General features: G+C 37.3%; 1 protein-coding gene across 1 annotated transcript; it reads left to right on the forward strand.

Moving 5' to 3' along the window:
• The first annotated feature begins 3,248 nt into the window (after nucleotides 1-3,248).
• Nucleotides 3,249-10,599, forward strand: LOC122724639 (exopolygalacturonase-like). The gene is made up of 5 exons (XM_043960173.1): nucleotides 3,249-3,261; nucleotides 9,198-9,265; nucleotides 9,349-9,654; nucleotides 9,774-10,289; nucleotides 10,375-10,599. Exons 1-5 carry the CDS (start codon nucleotides 3,249-3,251, stop codon nucleotides 10,597-10,599), a joined length of 1,128 nt encoding a protein of 375 aa, XP_043816108.1.
• The last annotated feature ends 3,286 nt before the right edge of the window (nucleotides 10,600-13,885 follow it).

Here is a 13,885-nt window from a genome sequence, read left to right on the forward strand (position 1 = left end):
AGCATTCGGCCGCCGAACCCCTTACATGGTGGCTTTGGTTGCCACAGCTTGCCCCTGAGTGTTTTTGAGGTTCGGCTTTGTTTGGAGGATTCGGCCGCCGAAGGTGCCGCCGAAGGTTAGAGACTTTCGTCTCTGGAGTGTGTTTTGGCCCCCGAAAGGGTTCGGCCGCTGAAAGTGGAGATTCGGCCGCCGAAGGTGTTTGAGTTTCGGCTCGAGAGAGGACATTCGGCCGCCGAACCTGCCGCCGAAAGTGTTCTGTCCAGCCTTCCTTTGATTGTTTTGCATGCATGTTTTGAGGGGTTTTGGGGAGTTGAATAAGAGTTGTTTATCACTTGTATAGAGTATGTTTGGTACCTCATTTGAGTCCTTCATTGTAGGGTTGGACCCGAGGAACCGAGGTTTTTAGCAGTAGTAGCTGCTTCAGAGTTAGAGGTAGCCCAGAGTTAGCCAAACAGTGGCTACAGGTGAGTGGAACTAAACCTTATATTTTAATTTGAGAAATGACACGCTCTTAGCATGATCCATGCATCATAAAATGCCATGTTATGTAATAGGTTGTGTTGCATTAGAATTCACGAATATGCTACATTGCATAAGATTATATTTGTGTGGATGAATGTTGGATGATCCACAGCCCTTGATATCAGTGAGATACTATGAGATCAGATGAGATATGGCACGAGATAGCCATACCAGGTCGCTCCTGGATAGTTCAGGTCGCTCCTGGTAATATGAGTTAGACAGTTTGACCTGACTCAGATAGAGAAGTCCAGGTGAGGCCTAATCGCCCCTGGCACAGTTGGCCTTATGATTAAGTCAGGTAAGAGAAGTCCAGGTGAGGCCTAATCGCCCCTGGCAAGTTGGACATATTATTATATGTATACAGTAAAGGGCTATTGGTGACAAGTTCATCCTTGAGATGATATGTTTGTGATGTGATGCATTTCATAAAAGCATGTAATTAATAAACTGTTTTAATGTTCCTCCTCACTGGGCTCTAGAGCTCATCCCACTCCCTTAATCCCAGTTTTGCAGGTTCTGAGATAGCTATGGGAAGTCAAAGTCAGCAAGAGTACAGAGGAAAGTTATGCATGAATGTATGTTGTAATAGCATAGTGGACATGATGTAATTAAAAGATTAGTTGTAATGTAATGTATAGATTTGTACTGTCATATACTGGACAGACTTGTGCTTTCCCTAGTGTCATTGCTATAGTGTGATGTATGATTAATCCCTTGTACATGAATCCTGTTTTACGTTTCTTGATGAGAAATGTGTGAGTTAGGCTTAATGTATGGCTTCGATGAGATACCAGTGGTATGTGTTACAGATTAAAAGGGTTTCAATCCCTTGAACCTCAGCAGATAGTAGTCCCTGGTATAGGCCCTGAGGGCCATTTCAGATTGACATATCTGAGTAGCAGTAATTAAGCCTACACAGTTTTACAGGATTGTTGAGTCGTGTTGTATCATGTATGGGATTTATCAGGTACACAAAGAGTATTGTTGGCTTGCTACGGGTCCCGGCGGCCTTAAGCCGATCTGGATCCTAGTGCCAGTAATGGTTCGGGCCGTTACAGAGGGGTACCAGTTTCTGGGTCGTTACAGATTGGTATCAGAGCATAGGGCCTCAAGAGTATGATGTGTTGAGCAAAGATGCTCAAGGAGTAGAGATACCCCACATCGGAAAGAGGTGTTGTCTGGTATAGGAAGGGAAGCACAATAGGTAAAATCATGTCCACTAGGGTAGGAGGTGGAGTCCTGTCTTGCTTGATGATGTGAAATGCCATGATGAGCTGCATGTGCATTATTAATATGTTTGATTTGTGCTGAGGATTCATGTGTTCTCACATGGATCATTTGATGATATTTTTGTGTGTAATGTTGTGCTTTTCAGAGGCAGGATGAGAGGAACTCGTCGATCTGCTAGATTGGCTGGAGCTCCGCCGGAGAATGAAGGCATGGATGCCTATCTCCCTGTTCTGCAAAGGTCAACATCAGATAATTTAAGCAGAGAAGGTATATCAAGGGACCCTAGAAGGTCTGTTGATGAGAGTAGAAGGGGAGTTGTTCAGAGTGATATGTCAGGGTTTATAAGAGTCGTAGAGGAGGATGAGCAGAGCAGAGATGGTAGCTTTGACGTGAGCAGGTTAGGAGGAGATATGGGTGAGTCCCAAGGAGGCACTCAGGCCTCGAGAGTTGTTCCACCTCAGTATCCACCCTACCCGTGGGGGGCAGAGTATCTGATAGGTGGTACATCAGAGTTTCCTAGGTATAACCCATATCCCACTTTTATGTCCTATCCTCCCTTTTACCCACCATATCCACAGTATACCATGTTCCCACCTTTCTTTGGTTATCCAAGTTCAGCAAACTCTACCTCAGGGCATGTTGCACCTCCTCCACCACCAGTAGAATCAGTAGCCCCAGTTGGCCAAACACCTAAGCCTAGTTCACCTGGAGGTAGTAGAGTACAGATGACAGATTATTTGAGGTTGAATGTTCCCACATTTGAGACTGGTGATGACCCTGTTGAGTATCTTAGAATGGTTAAGTTGATAACTGATGAGTTGGGAGCCAGTGAGAGTAGAGCCATTCAGATGGCAGGGGTTACATTGAAATGTGAAAAAGCAAGGGAATGGTTCAACCAGTATGTGAACCCGAGGGTAGAAAGCTTATCTTGGGAGCAGTTTGCTCACGAGTTTGTAGGAGGGGTTTTATCAGACAGGTCAAGGGAGAGTTTCTGTGATATAGTAGATATGGCACAAAAGAGGGAAGCTAGTGCCAAACTTGCAGGGACAAGTGATGTTCATCTCTCCCCTCTGCATGAGGCTAGTACAAAGAGTAAGAAAGGAGGTAGAGGCCTCAGGAGATCAAAGAAGAATAAGTTTTGGAAGCAGATAAAGTCTGGTCTGGGAATAGGTGAGGGATCGAGCTCTGGTTTGAATAACTTCAAATGTTCAAGGTGTGGTAGACCGCACAAGGGAGTCTGTCTAGTAGGGACAACGGCATGTTTCAGGTGCGGACAGGAGGGACATATAGCACGTGAATGTTCCACCGCGACTTTGATAACACAGTCCCATCAAACAGCCTCAGACAGAGTGGCTCAGCCAGGAGCTCTAGCCATGGCGCAGGGCAGAGGCAGAGGGAGCGGGATCACTCCTTCTTCCACAGGTTTCCCAGGTGAAGGTCCATCAGTACCAGCACGGGTCTTCACTTTGACGCAGCAAGAGGCTCACACATCGGATATGGCGGTGACAGGTACTTTTCACTTCCATATGTTTTGATGTGTCTATTGTTAGAGACTCTGATGTTTCGCTTTCCTTAGGGCCTTGAGAGCCACAGAGAGTAGGGGTTTGATAGCTTCTGGGATTAGAGTGTCCTCTTAGGGTCAGTGGTGTGATCCATCAGCGGCAGAGTCAGTCTGCCAGTTGAGTTTAGTGCTAGTTGTGAGTAGGTGCCTTCCAGCTGACCTAGTGGTTCTAGAGTGACTGTTTGATGTCATTCTAGGGGTGGATGGGCTAGCTACTCATCATACTGCCTTAGAGAACAGAGGCAGAGTAGTCAGGCTTAGAGATCAGGATGGGTCACAGGGCGTCTGTTAAGGGGACAGTGTAGAGATGCCTAGAAGTTTGATGTCAGCCCTAAAGGCTCTTAAGCTGTTCATGAGAGGTTATCAAAGGTTTCTTGCTCGTGTCGAGAGCATAACAGATAGTTAGATCAGGGGGGGACCAGTTTTAGTGCCCACAGCCAGAGAAAAGATTTAGATGTTGTCCCAGACAAGTTGCCAGGTTTACCACCTGCTAAGAGAATAAAGTGAAAAAATAGGAATGGTATCTAGACCCAGCACCATTCCTAGTCTTCTTTGCAGGATGGCACCAGTCGAGTGAAATAGATAGTAAAAGCCAGATGAGTAGTTGCTAGAGTTGGTAGACAAGGATTGTATCCGACTTAGTACCTCATCCTGGAATGTTCCAGAGTTGTGATGGGAAACGAAGGATGAATCCGTGAGACTTTGTTTCGGCTGTAAGTCGTTGGACAAAGTCACTACCAGCACGTATCTGTTACTTTGGATTGATGATCTACGTGAGACCAAGTAAGAGTAGCCAGTGGTCTTTTCTGGATAGATCTGAAATCCAGGTACTATCAGGTAGGATAAGAGTAACCAAGAAAGTAAGAACAGCGTTCAGAAAGGAATATGGACACTAAGGGTTACAGGCTAGTAATGCCCTTATAGCATTCATGACTCTCATAAGTAGAGGTTTTAGTGTGAGTCTGAATCATTCCGGTATTGACAATACCGTGATGAGATCTAGAAACATAGAGGAGAGTGCCCATTATCAGAAACTGGTGTTGCAGATTTTGAGAGAACATAGCTTAGTTACTAAGTTCTTTAGATGTGAGTTCTCGTGGAGAAGTAGTGCAGTCTAGAAGAGTTCAGTACCCGAAAAGGAAATGAGATAGACCCCAGGAAAGTAAAAGTTATAGCAATTGGCTTAGACCCATCTCTGTGACAAGGATGAGTGGTTACTGGGTTTTGGCAAATTGCTACAGAAAGAGTAGTCTAAGACATCCTTAACAGATGTCACACTAATGTTCAAGAAAGACCCGAAGGTGTGTGGTCTGACTAGTGTAACAAGGGTTGTGAAGCACTAAAGTAAAACTGACGTCAGTGCGGTACAGTACAGTACAGTACAATACCAGTAGTAGCTTTGTCTACCAATATAGGCTTTCACAGTGTCTTATGATACATCCCTTGTGCAACTAGAGTATGTGGTAATGCAAGTGACAAGGTAATTGCTTATGTTTTGAACAGGAGTGGAAGAAGCATGAGTTATATTATCCTACACATGGTTTAGAGATAGTAGTTGTCTCGAGATGTGAAGGTAATACTGTATAAGATAAAAGATGAGATCTTTATCGATCTAAGAAGTGGGTAGTGATAAGTCTGAAGTAGAAAGTAGTGGAAAAGAAACTGATCAACGACTCTGAGTATCCAAACCAGTATCTATAGGATAAGGCAGATAAGATGTTAGCTGCTTTCAGTTGGAAGTCGCTTACCAGTTTATCCTATAAGCACAGGTATTATTTCAGATTGATGATCAGTTGGATCAGCTGGCAGGAGTCAGTTGTTTTCCAAGCTAGATCTGAAATTTGGGTGCTAGCTCTCATCAGCAAAAGGTAGGTCAATTTAATAGAAAGGGAGCAGAAGAGAAGAAGAAAGGCGACCAAGGATCAGAGTGGGTAGAGGAAAGTTACCATGTATTTATGGTGTCTCCAAGACATGGTGATCCAGTAAAGGTTGAGAGAAGAGGTTAAATCCTTAGAACCCTATAAAGGATTAGAGGAGTAGCATTGATCTGCTTCTCAGAAGAAATTCATTTGTTTTCCTTGTTTCTTTTATTCTGGATTAGTGTTGGATCCGATAGAGGTTTTGTATGAACCAAAGGTGGAGATCTCAGGGAATCTCACCTGTATCGCATAGTTAGAGCGGATCATACACACTTAGCTCACAGAATAGAAGAATAGAAAGATCTGAGGAGAGAAGTCCCTTAGAAGCACCCCAGGAGTGTCGTAAGGATAAGAGACCCGAGAGTTCTTACTCTAGCGATTTCTGTGTTTCTCTTTAGATAGCAGTTTTCCGCTTTGTTTGTTTTTGTTTGTATGTTTGTTAACATTCGGGGACGAATGTTTTAAAGGGGGGAAGAATGTAATACCCGGCTAATTCAGACATCGAAATTCCTACCGTCCGGTGGAATTCAGGGATGTCAGAGATTTCTAGAAGGGTATTAGAAAGATTTTCTAAATGTTTTTAAGTATTTTAAGGTTTTAAATAAGAATAGGATTGAGTTTTGAAGAGAAAAGGCTATGGGGACAAAGGCCAGGTTCGGCCGCCGAAGGTAAGTTCGGCCGCCGAAAGTGCTCAATGTTCGGCCCCCGAAAGCTCAAGTTCGGCCTCTAAATATTGCATGGTTTTGCATGTGATTCAGCAGCCGAAGCTGAGTTGGACAGCCAGCTATTGTGCACTCCTCAGTCATTGTTTTGGACAGGTGTTGCCTTCAAATCATGATCAGAGAGTTAGGCCACGTCTCCCATGACTCATCTGCAAGCTTTAATCAACTCGTGCAGAGGGTTGAGTGTATTCAAAGGGTTTGAAGGTTTTGAGAGAAAAGTGAGGTTTTTGTGGTTTGAAGTTGGTGAAGAGGTGTTGGTCCATAGATCAGCTTGCAGGTTGTTCCTCTTCTGATTTCAGGAGGTAAGGGAAGTTTTTATGTTTGTTTTTAATGAGTTTTTAACAGTTTTTAAAGAGGTAAAGGGAGTTATGCATGAGTTGCATGCTTAGGTTAGTTTTTGTTTTTAATGATGAAAGTTTGTATATGTGTGTTATGTGTATTGTTTTGTTGGGGTTTTAAGTTAGTTTTGGACCCCTTGGAGCATGTACATGAGTATATGCATAGTTTGAGAGGTTGAATGCATGATTTGGGGAGTATGGAAAGAGTTGGGAGGCTGGTTGAAGCTTGAAGCTGAGTTCTTGAAGAACGCAGGTTCGGCAGCCGAAGGAGCATTCGGCCGCCGAACCCCTTGCATGGTGGCTTTGGTTGCCACAGCTTGCCCCTGAGTGTTTTTGAGGTTCGGCTCTGTTTGGAGGATTCGGCCGCCGAAGGTTAGAGACTTTCGTCTCTGGAGTGTGTTTTGGCCCCCGAACCTTGCCCCCGAAAGGGTTCGGCCGCCGAAAGTGGAGATTCGGCCGCCGAAGGTGTTTGAGTTTCGGCTCTAGAGAGGACATTCGGCCGCCGAACCTGCCGCCGAAAGTGTTCTGTCCAGCCTTCCTTTGATTGTTTTGCATGCATGTTTTGAGGGGTTTTGGGGAGTTGAATAAGAGTTGTTTATCACTTGTATAGAGTATGTTTGGTACCTCATTTGAGTCCTTCATTGTAGGGTTGGACCCGAGGAACCGAGGTTTTTAGCAGTAGTAGCTGCTTCAGAGTTAGAGGTAGCCCAGAGTTAGCCAAACAGTGGCTACAGGTGAGTGGAACTAAACCTTATATTTTAATTTGAGAAATGACACGCTCTTAGTATGATCCATGCATCATAAAATGCCATGTTATGTAATAGGTTGTGTTGCATTAGAATTCACGAATATGCTACATTGCATAAGATTATATTTGTGTGGATGAATGTTGGATGATCCACAGCCCTTGATATCAGTGAGATACTATGAGATCAGATGAGATATGGCATGAGATAGCCATACCAGGTCGCTCCTGGATAGTTCAGGTCGCTCCTGGTACTATGAGTTAGACAGTTTGACCTGACTCAAATAGATAAGTCCAGGTGAGGCCTAATCGCCCCTGGCACAGTTGGCCTTATGATTAAGTCAGGTAAGAGAAGTCCAGGTGAGGCCTAATCGCCCCTGGCAAGTTGGACATATTATTATATGTATACAGTAAAGGGCTATTGGTGACAAGTTCATCCTTGAGATGATATGTTTGTGATGTGATGCATTTCATAAAAGCATGTAATTAATAAATTGTTTTACTGTTCCTCCTCACTGGGCTCTAGAGCTCATCCCACTCCCTTAATCCCAGTTTTACAGGTTCTGAGATAGCTATGGGAAGTCAAAGTCAGCAAGAGTACAAAGGAAAGTTATGCATGAATGTATGTTGTAATAGCATAGTGGACATGATGTAATTAAAAGATTAGTTGTAATGTAATGTATAGATTTGTACTGTCGTATACTGGACAGACTTGTGCTTTCCCTAGTGTCATTGCTATAGTGTGATGAATGATTAATCCCTTGTACATGAATCCTGTTTTACATTTCTTAATGAGAAATGTGTGAGTTAGGCTTAATGTATGGCTTCGATGAGATACCAGTGGTATGTGTTACAGATTAAAAGGGTTTCAATCCCTTGAACCTCAGCAGATAGTAGTCCCTGGTATAGGCCCTGAGGGCCATTTCAGATTGACATATCTGAGTAGCAGTAATTAAGCCTACACAGTTTTACAGGATTGTTGAGTCGTGTTGTATCATGTATGGGATTTATCAGGTACAAAAAGAGTATTGTTGGCTTGCAACGAGTCCCGGCGGCCTTAAGCCGATCTGGATCCTAGTGCCAGTAATGGTTCGGGCCGTTACAGAGGGGTACCGGTTTCCGGGTCGTTACAGCTACAATCAATAGAACAATAATAAATAATAGGTACAAAAACAATATAAATACCAAGAAACATTAAGAAAATAATAAAACCAAATAGATCTCACAACTAAATGAACTAAAACTTCAATTATCCTTCAACTCAAAAGAGAATTTAGCTACATATGTTTATGGTTGAAATGCAATAAGAAAAATGTTTTCAGGCTCTCAAAATTAATCAAGAGTAAAAGATGATGTTGTATATCAAAATAGCATCCTTGTATAATACTAAAAATCCTAGTTTAGCCTAAATACAAGTAACCAAAATTAGATGGAAAAGTGTATTTAGGTATATCCATGATTTCACTTACATTTTGTGCTTTATTTTTCCTAAAACAATTGAGTTTGATATGTTTTTGCGGATAAGGATCATCAAATTGTGTGTCAAATATGGAATTAGACTCTGATTTCTTTCGTTAGATATGTTATGCCCATAACGTAGTGCATCTGAGACTTAGAGTTTAAGCAAGACTTTGTTCCTTATTTCCTTGTGTCTTTCATTACGCCCATGACTCCCTTAATTTCAGAATTCAGAGTCTAGACATAATTTTTCTCTTTTTATTCTTCAGTCCTTTATTATCTTACTAAAACATCAAAAGTGAAAAAAATCAACCTGTTTAAGTCTTTCTCCAATAAATAATCTTTAGCTTTAAGAATTACATGAGAAATTATCTACATGTCATCATAACCACAACATGAGATTTGGATGATATAACCTATGGTACATTTTGGGAATCTAATTTTAGCTTAGAACATTCAACGTTTCCAAATACAGAGGTTCTAAAAAAATTGCTTAATACCAAATATATAAAATATTATTAGTATTTAGTTAAATTTGGTAAATTTTAGCCTTATAAAGCAGCATGTAGAAAGATAAATCAATTCATCATTCTAAAATCTTTATTAAAAATAAAAGAAGGGAGGAAGCAAAAAAAATAATGGATACTAAAATAATTTTCTCAATTGTATCTCTATTGTTCATAAATTTCTCTCTTGTTCAAGCACAGCCAGCTGTTTTTGATATAACAAAATTTGGTGCAGCACCTGATGGAAAAGCAGATGCAAGTAAGGTATAAACATATAATTCACCCATGAATATTAGGATATTAGCTAAACTTAAAATTCTTACCTTTCTCTTTCCTTTATCTTTTAGGCTATAGCGGATGCTTGGAAAGAGGCTTGCGCAGCAGCAGGATCTAGCAAAATATTGATTCCAGCAGGGAAATTCTTGGCAGGTATAGTGAATGTTACAGGTCCTTGCAAAGGGGCAATAGAGGTAGAAGTTCAGGGAACCATGCTAGCCCCACCAGAGCTTGCAGGGGGGGATGGTTGGTTTAATTTTAACCATATTGATCAATTCACACTATCCGGAAAAGGAACTTTAGATGGTCAAGGACAAGTTGCATGGAAGGGAGTATCTTGTGACAAAGATCCAAAAAATTGCAAGAAACATCCTATGGTACTTTTTTTTTAGTTTACATGATATTACAAAATCTTACTAATTTAAATTTACCATAAATTGTAATTACGTACCAAAACTTTTCTAAAATGCTTTTATTGCTTTACATTTTTCATCAGAATATAAGGTTTAACTTCATTACCAAAGGCTTAGTTCGTGACATAACGTCTCTTAATAGCAAGTACTTTCACGTCAATGTATTGGGATGTGACGACTTCACATTTGAAGGCTTCAAAGTCAGTACACCTGAAGGTAGCCTTAATACGGATGGAATTCATATTGGGCGATCAAAGGGAGTGACTATATCTAATGCCAAAATAGGCACGGGTGATGATTGTATCTCTATTGGTGATGGAACCGAAAATCTAAAAATCACAAAAGTGGCATGTGGACCTGGTCATGGCATCAGCATAGGGAGCTTGGGGAAGTATGAGAACGAAGATCCTGTTTCCGGAATTACTGTTTCCGATTGCACCCTCACCGGTACAACTAATGGTGTTAGAATTAAAACTTGGCCTGCAATGTTTCCTAATACTGCAACTAATATTCATTTCCAAGATATTACTATGGAAAATGTCTCCAATCCTATTATTGTAGATCAAATGTATTGTCCATGGAACAAATGCAATAAAAAGGTGATAACTGTTCCAAAACAATATATTATTATATGATAATTATTGTTTGTATAAATAATTATTTCTTCTCTTTTTTTTTTTTCAGGAACCATCTAAAGTGAAGATTAGTGATGTTAGCTTCAAAAATATAAAGGGAACTTCTGCAACTGCTCTTACCGTTCAACTTATATGCAGCAGTGGAGTCCCATGTGAAAAAGTGGAACTTGCGAACATTGACTTGACATATAGTGGTCCTGAAGGCCCAGCAAAATCTGAATGCATTGATGTTAAGCCAACAATTGTAGGGAAGATTCCAGAGGGATGCAAATAGAAAGTCACATCTACTGTTACATATTTTTTTGTAGTTAATTATATATAGAGGAACATTAAGTGCTCTCCTACTATTAATGTCCGACAATTATTGAGAAAAAAAATTATTTATTATTTTTTTAATCATACCTTGTTTTACAATTTTTTAACTGATAAAAAAAGAAATCAAATATTGCTATTTTTTTTAAAAAAAAAATTTGCTAATATATTTTATTATGCGGCATTCTATTTTACATAGCAAAATTATGATTAATTTTATCCGTTGTTTGAAGCTAATAATATAACCCATTATCATATATGGTGTTGATGCTAATTTAAATAAAATTAGTAGTTCAAAATAAAATAGAAAGTTTATTACTGTTTAAATTTTGTTTTAAAAGTTTTAAGTAGAATTTTTATGTGGAAGAAATTATTTAAAGGGTTTAATTTTAACTTATTTTTAACTAATAGTCAATTACAAAAGGAGAATAATCAACGGAAATAGGGTAGCATGCACTTAGGCTAAATTGTGGATGGTTGAGTTGAGTGAATTTTGAGAGAGAGAGGAAAAATAATTAGTGGCTGTAAATTATTTTTTATCTTATAGTTGACATATGTTGAATACGTTATTTTATAGAAAATTACACTTACACTACTATATTATTTCATATTAGAAATAAGTTCAATTAAGTCTATATACTTTTCCTCAAGACCAAATAAGCGCAATTCAAAATTTAGGACCAATTAAGTTCTTGTATTTTTGTTGCGGGCCAAATAAGTCCTAACAATATAATATAATATTATGTTTTAATAATTAAATATTTTTTTATAATTTAAAAAATATTAAACTTAGTTTTTTTAGTTACCATAAAATTTAAAAAATATTAAGACATAATAAATAAGTTTTAAAATTAAAAAAAATGAAGTTTTATCATATAAAAAATATTATTATTAAAAAAATATTTTGTTATTAAAAAATAATATTATATTAAATGATGGCTTATGTGATCCTTGAATAATAGTACAGAGGCTCAATTGACCTAAAATTTAAATTTGACTTATTTGGTTCTCGAGTAAAAGTATAAAGACTTAATTGAGCTTATATCCGTTTCATATTTGCCCGTTAAATACTTTAAATACTTGAAATATAATTGTAATCTATTGAATCCTTAATCTTACAAAAACTGCAAAAATTAAATATAAATTAACCATATAATGGATTATTTATAAAAAGAAGTCAGAAATAGTTTCACTTATTATTAACTGTACTTGAAAATTAGCTAATTGGACTATAAATTTTCATTAAAATGATAACAATATATTCTTCTAACTTTATCAACTTATAAAAATTTATAACACTGCTAGCAAGAATTAGTGCACAACCAACAAAATGTATGATCAATTTTTACTTTTTTTTTTTATAAACCATCGATAATATGACTAATTTGTGTTTAATTATTATCATTTTTATAAGTTTAAGTGTTGAATAGATTGCAATTTTAGTGAAGGTATTCAATAAGTTAATCTCAATTAGTATAGAGATATAAGTGTATATTGAGATATAAAGAGACAATGTTTGTTCATATGTCTTTTATGATATATAGAAAAGAAATATTCTCTGTATTGAAGTGGAAAAATAGACTAAAAATATATATTTTTTCTACAAAATTAAATAATACTATATTAATGGGATTAATCGAGTTAAATTGTATTAAGAATAGAATTGAAGGACTAATACTATATGTAGCAGTTTTACAGGAGAATAAGGGTATATTTGGTTTAATGGTTAAATATAATTTCTAGTTGTTCCCAAAACTTTAATTCTCAATACAACATGCCAAATTATCAAATGTTTTGAAAATTTTATTATAATACAAATTATATTTTATAATTTCTTAAATCTCATTCAAAACACTTATATCTCCTTTTATGTTGAAGCCTGAATTCCCTACGCCATAGTATACTCATCAAATAGGAAACAAAGGATGTAAGCTCACCCTCTGCCAAGAGACAAGATTTTAATGTTCCATAATGTCCAATAGAAAAACACTAATATATATTCTATTTTTACTTTTTTTTCCTATAATTTGTTTAACAAAATGTATTAGAAAACAAAAATTTGACAATCGAGATTTTTAATATGAAAAATTATAACAATACCCTTTGATTAAAAATTGCTAAAACGTTTGAAAATTTGGTATGCCGTGCCACAAAATAAGATTTTAGATTAAATTATAAAATGGCATAGAATGTTTGGATTTTCATATCAACAACCCTATTTAGAGAAAAAATAGTTATTCTATATGGCATGTCAGACTACGAAAACATAATAAAGAATGACACGTGTTATACCATGCAAATACAAACACTTTCCCAGCTTTAATTTTTAAATTTAGATAAAATCAATAAATAAATGTTTGGTATTTGGCCTTTAGTTTTAAGAATTAAATATTTGGATAAAATCAGAAAGACTTACAAAATTTGACTTCTCATACTAATTTTCCTATATAAAATAAATAATATGGGTATATATTAAGTTATTTTTTGTTGAAATAGAAAAAGTATTAATTAATTATACAACATATATAGTAAATAAAATATAACTTATTCATGTAACAATTAATTTAAAATTAAAAAAGAACATAATAAATAATAAATTCTAAAAGATAAATTTCATTTAAATAGAAAAAATAAAGTCAAATCAGCTACAGGCTCAAAAGAATTAAAAAGGACATTATACTTAGAGTCGAATTAAAACGCATATGATAGCAACAGGCTCAATATTTTTCATGTTCTTGTTTATGTATTCCTTTTCTTGCTTCTTTAAATTTAATATTTAATTGTGGATACTCTAAATGCAAGAAAAGTTGGTCCAAAAATAATTTCGCCCTCTCTCCTCATGTGGTGACTGAGCCTAAAGGTGGGTAATGTAACTATCTTTTGCATCATCAACTAATGAGAAATGAAAGGCCCTCAGCTTAATATGTTCTTCGAAAACTCATTATGTCTCATATTGGAGCATGCAATACGGAACTCAAGCACCCATGAGGATCTTCTGTTTCACGTCCTCAAAAGATAAGGAGTAGATAAATCAATCATGACTTTAGCTTAAGTGTTGCACTTAGTTCTTAATAGTTGATACAAAGTGGTTGGGAATCAACAACATTGTTGACATCATTGATTGCTTGCTTATCAGCCATATTTTTCTCAATTTCAAATTCATTAAAAGAATTGTTTGGGTCAGATATTGTTTCTTCTGTGCCCATGATTTGTTCCCTCGACAGCAACCAATACCTCTTTGTTAGACT

The sequence above is a fragment of the Manihot esculenta genome, chromosome 9 (assembly GCF_001659605.2).
Source record: "Manihot esculenta cultivar AM560-2 chromosome 9, M.esculenta_v8, whole genome shotgun sequence".
Classification (NCBI taxonomy): domain Eukaryota; kingdom Viridiplantae; phylum Streptophyta; class Magnoliopsida; order Malpighiales; family Euphorbiaceae; genus Manihot; species Manihot esculenta.

Bases quoted from the DNA above. Each gene is read 5' to 3' on its own strand.
- LOC122724639 (XM_043960173.1), top strand. The intron at 9,266-9,348 runs GTATAAACATAT...TTTATCTTTTAG, and splicing joins GAAAAGCAGATGCAAGTAAG to GCTATAGCGGATGCTTGGAA. The intron at 10,290-10,374 runs GTGATAACTGTT...TTTTTTTTTCAG, and splicing joins GGAACAAATGCAATAAAAAG to GAACCATCTAAAGTGAAGAT.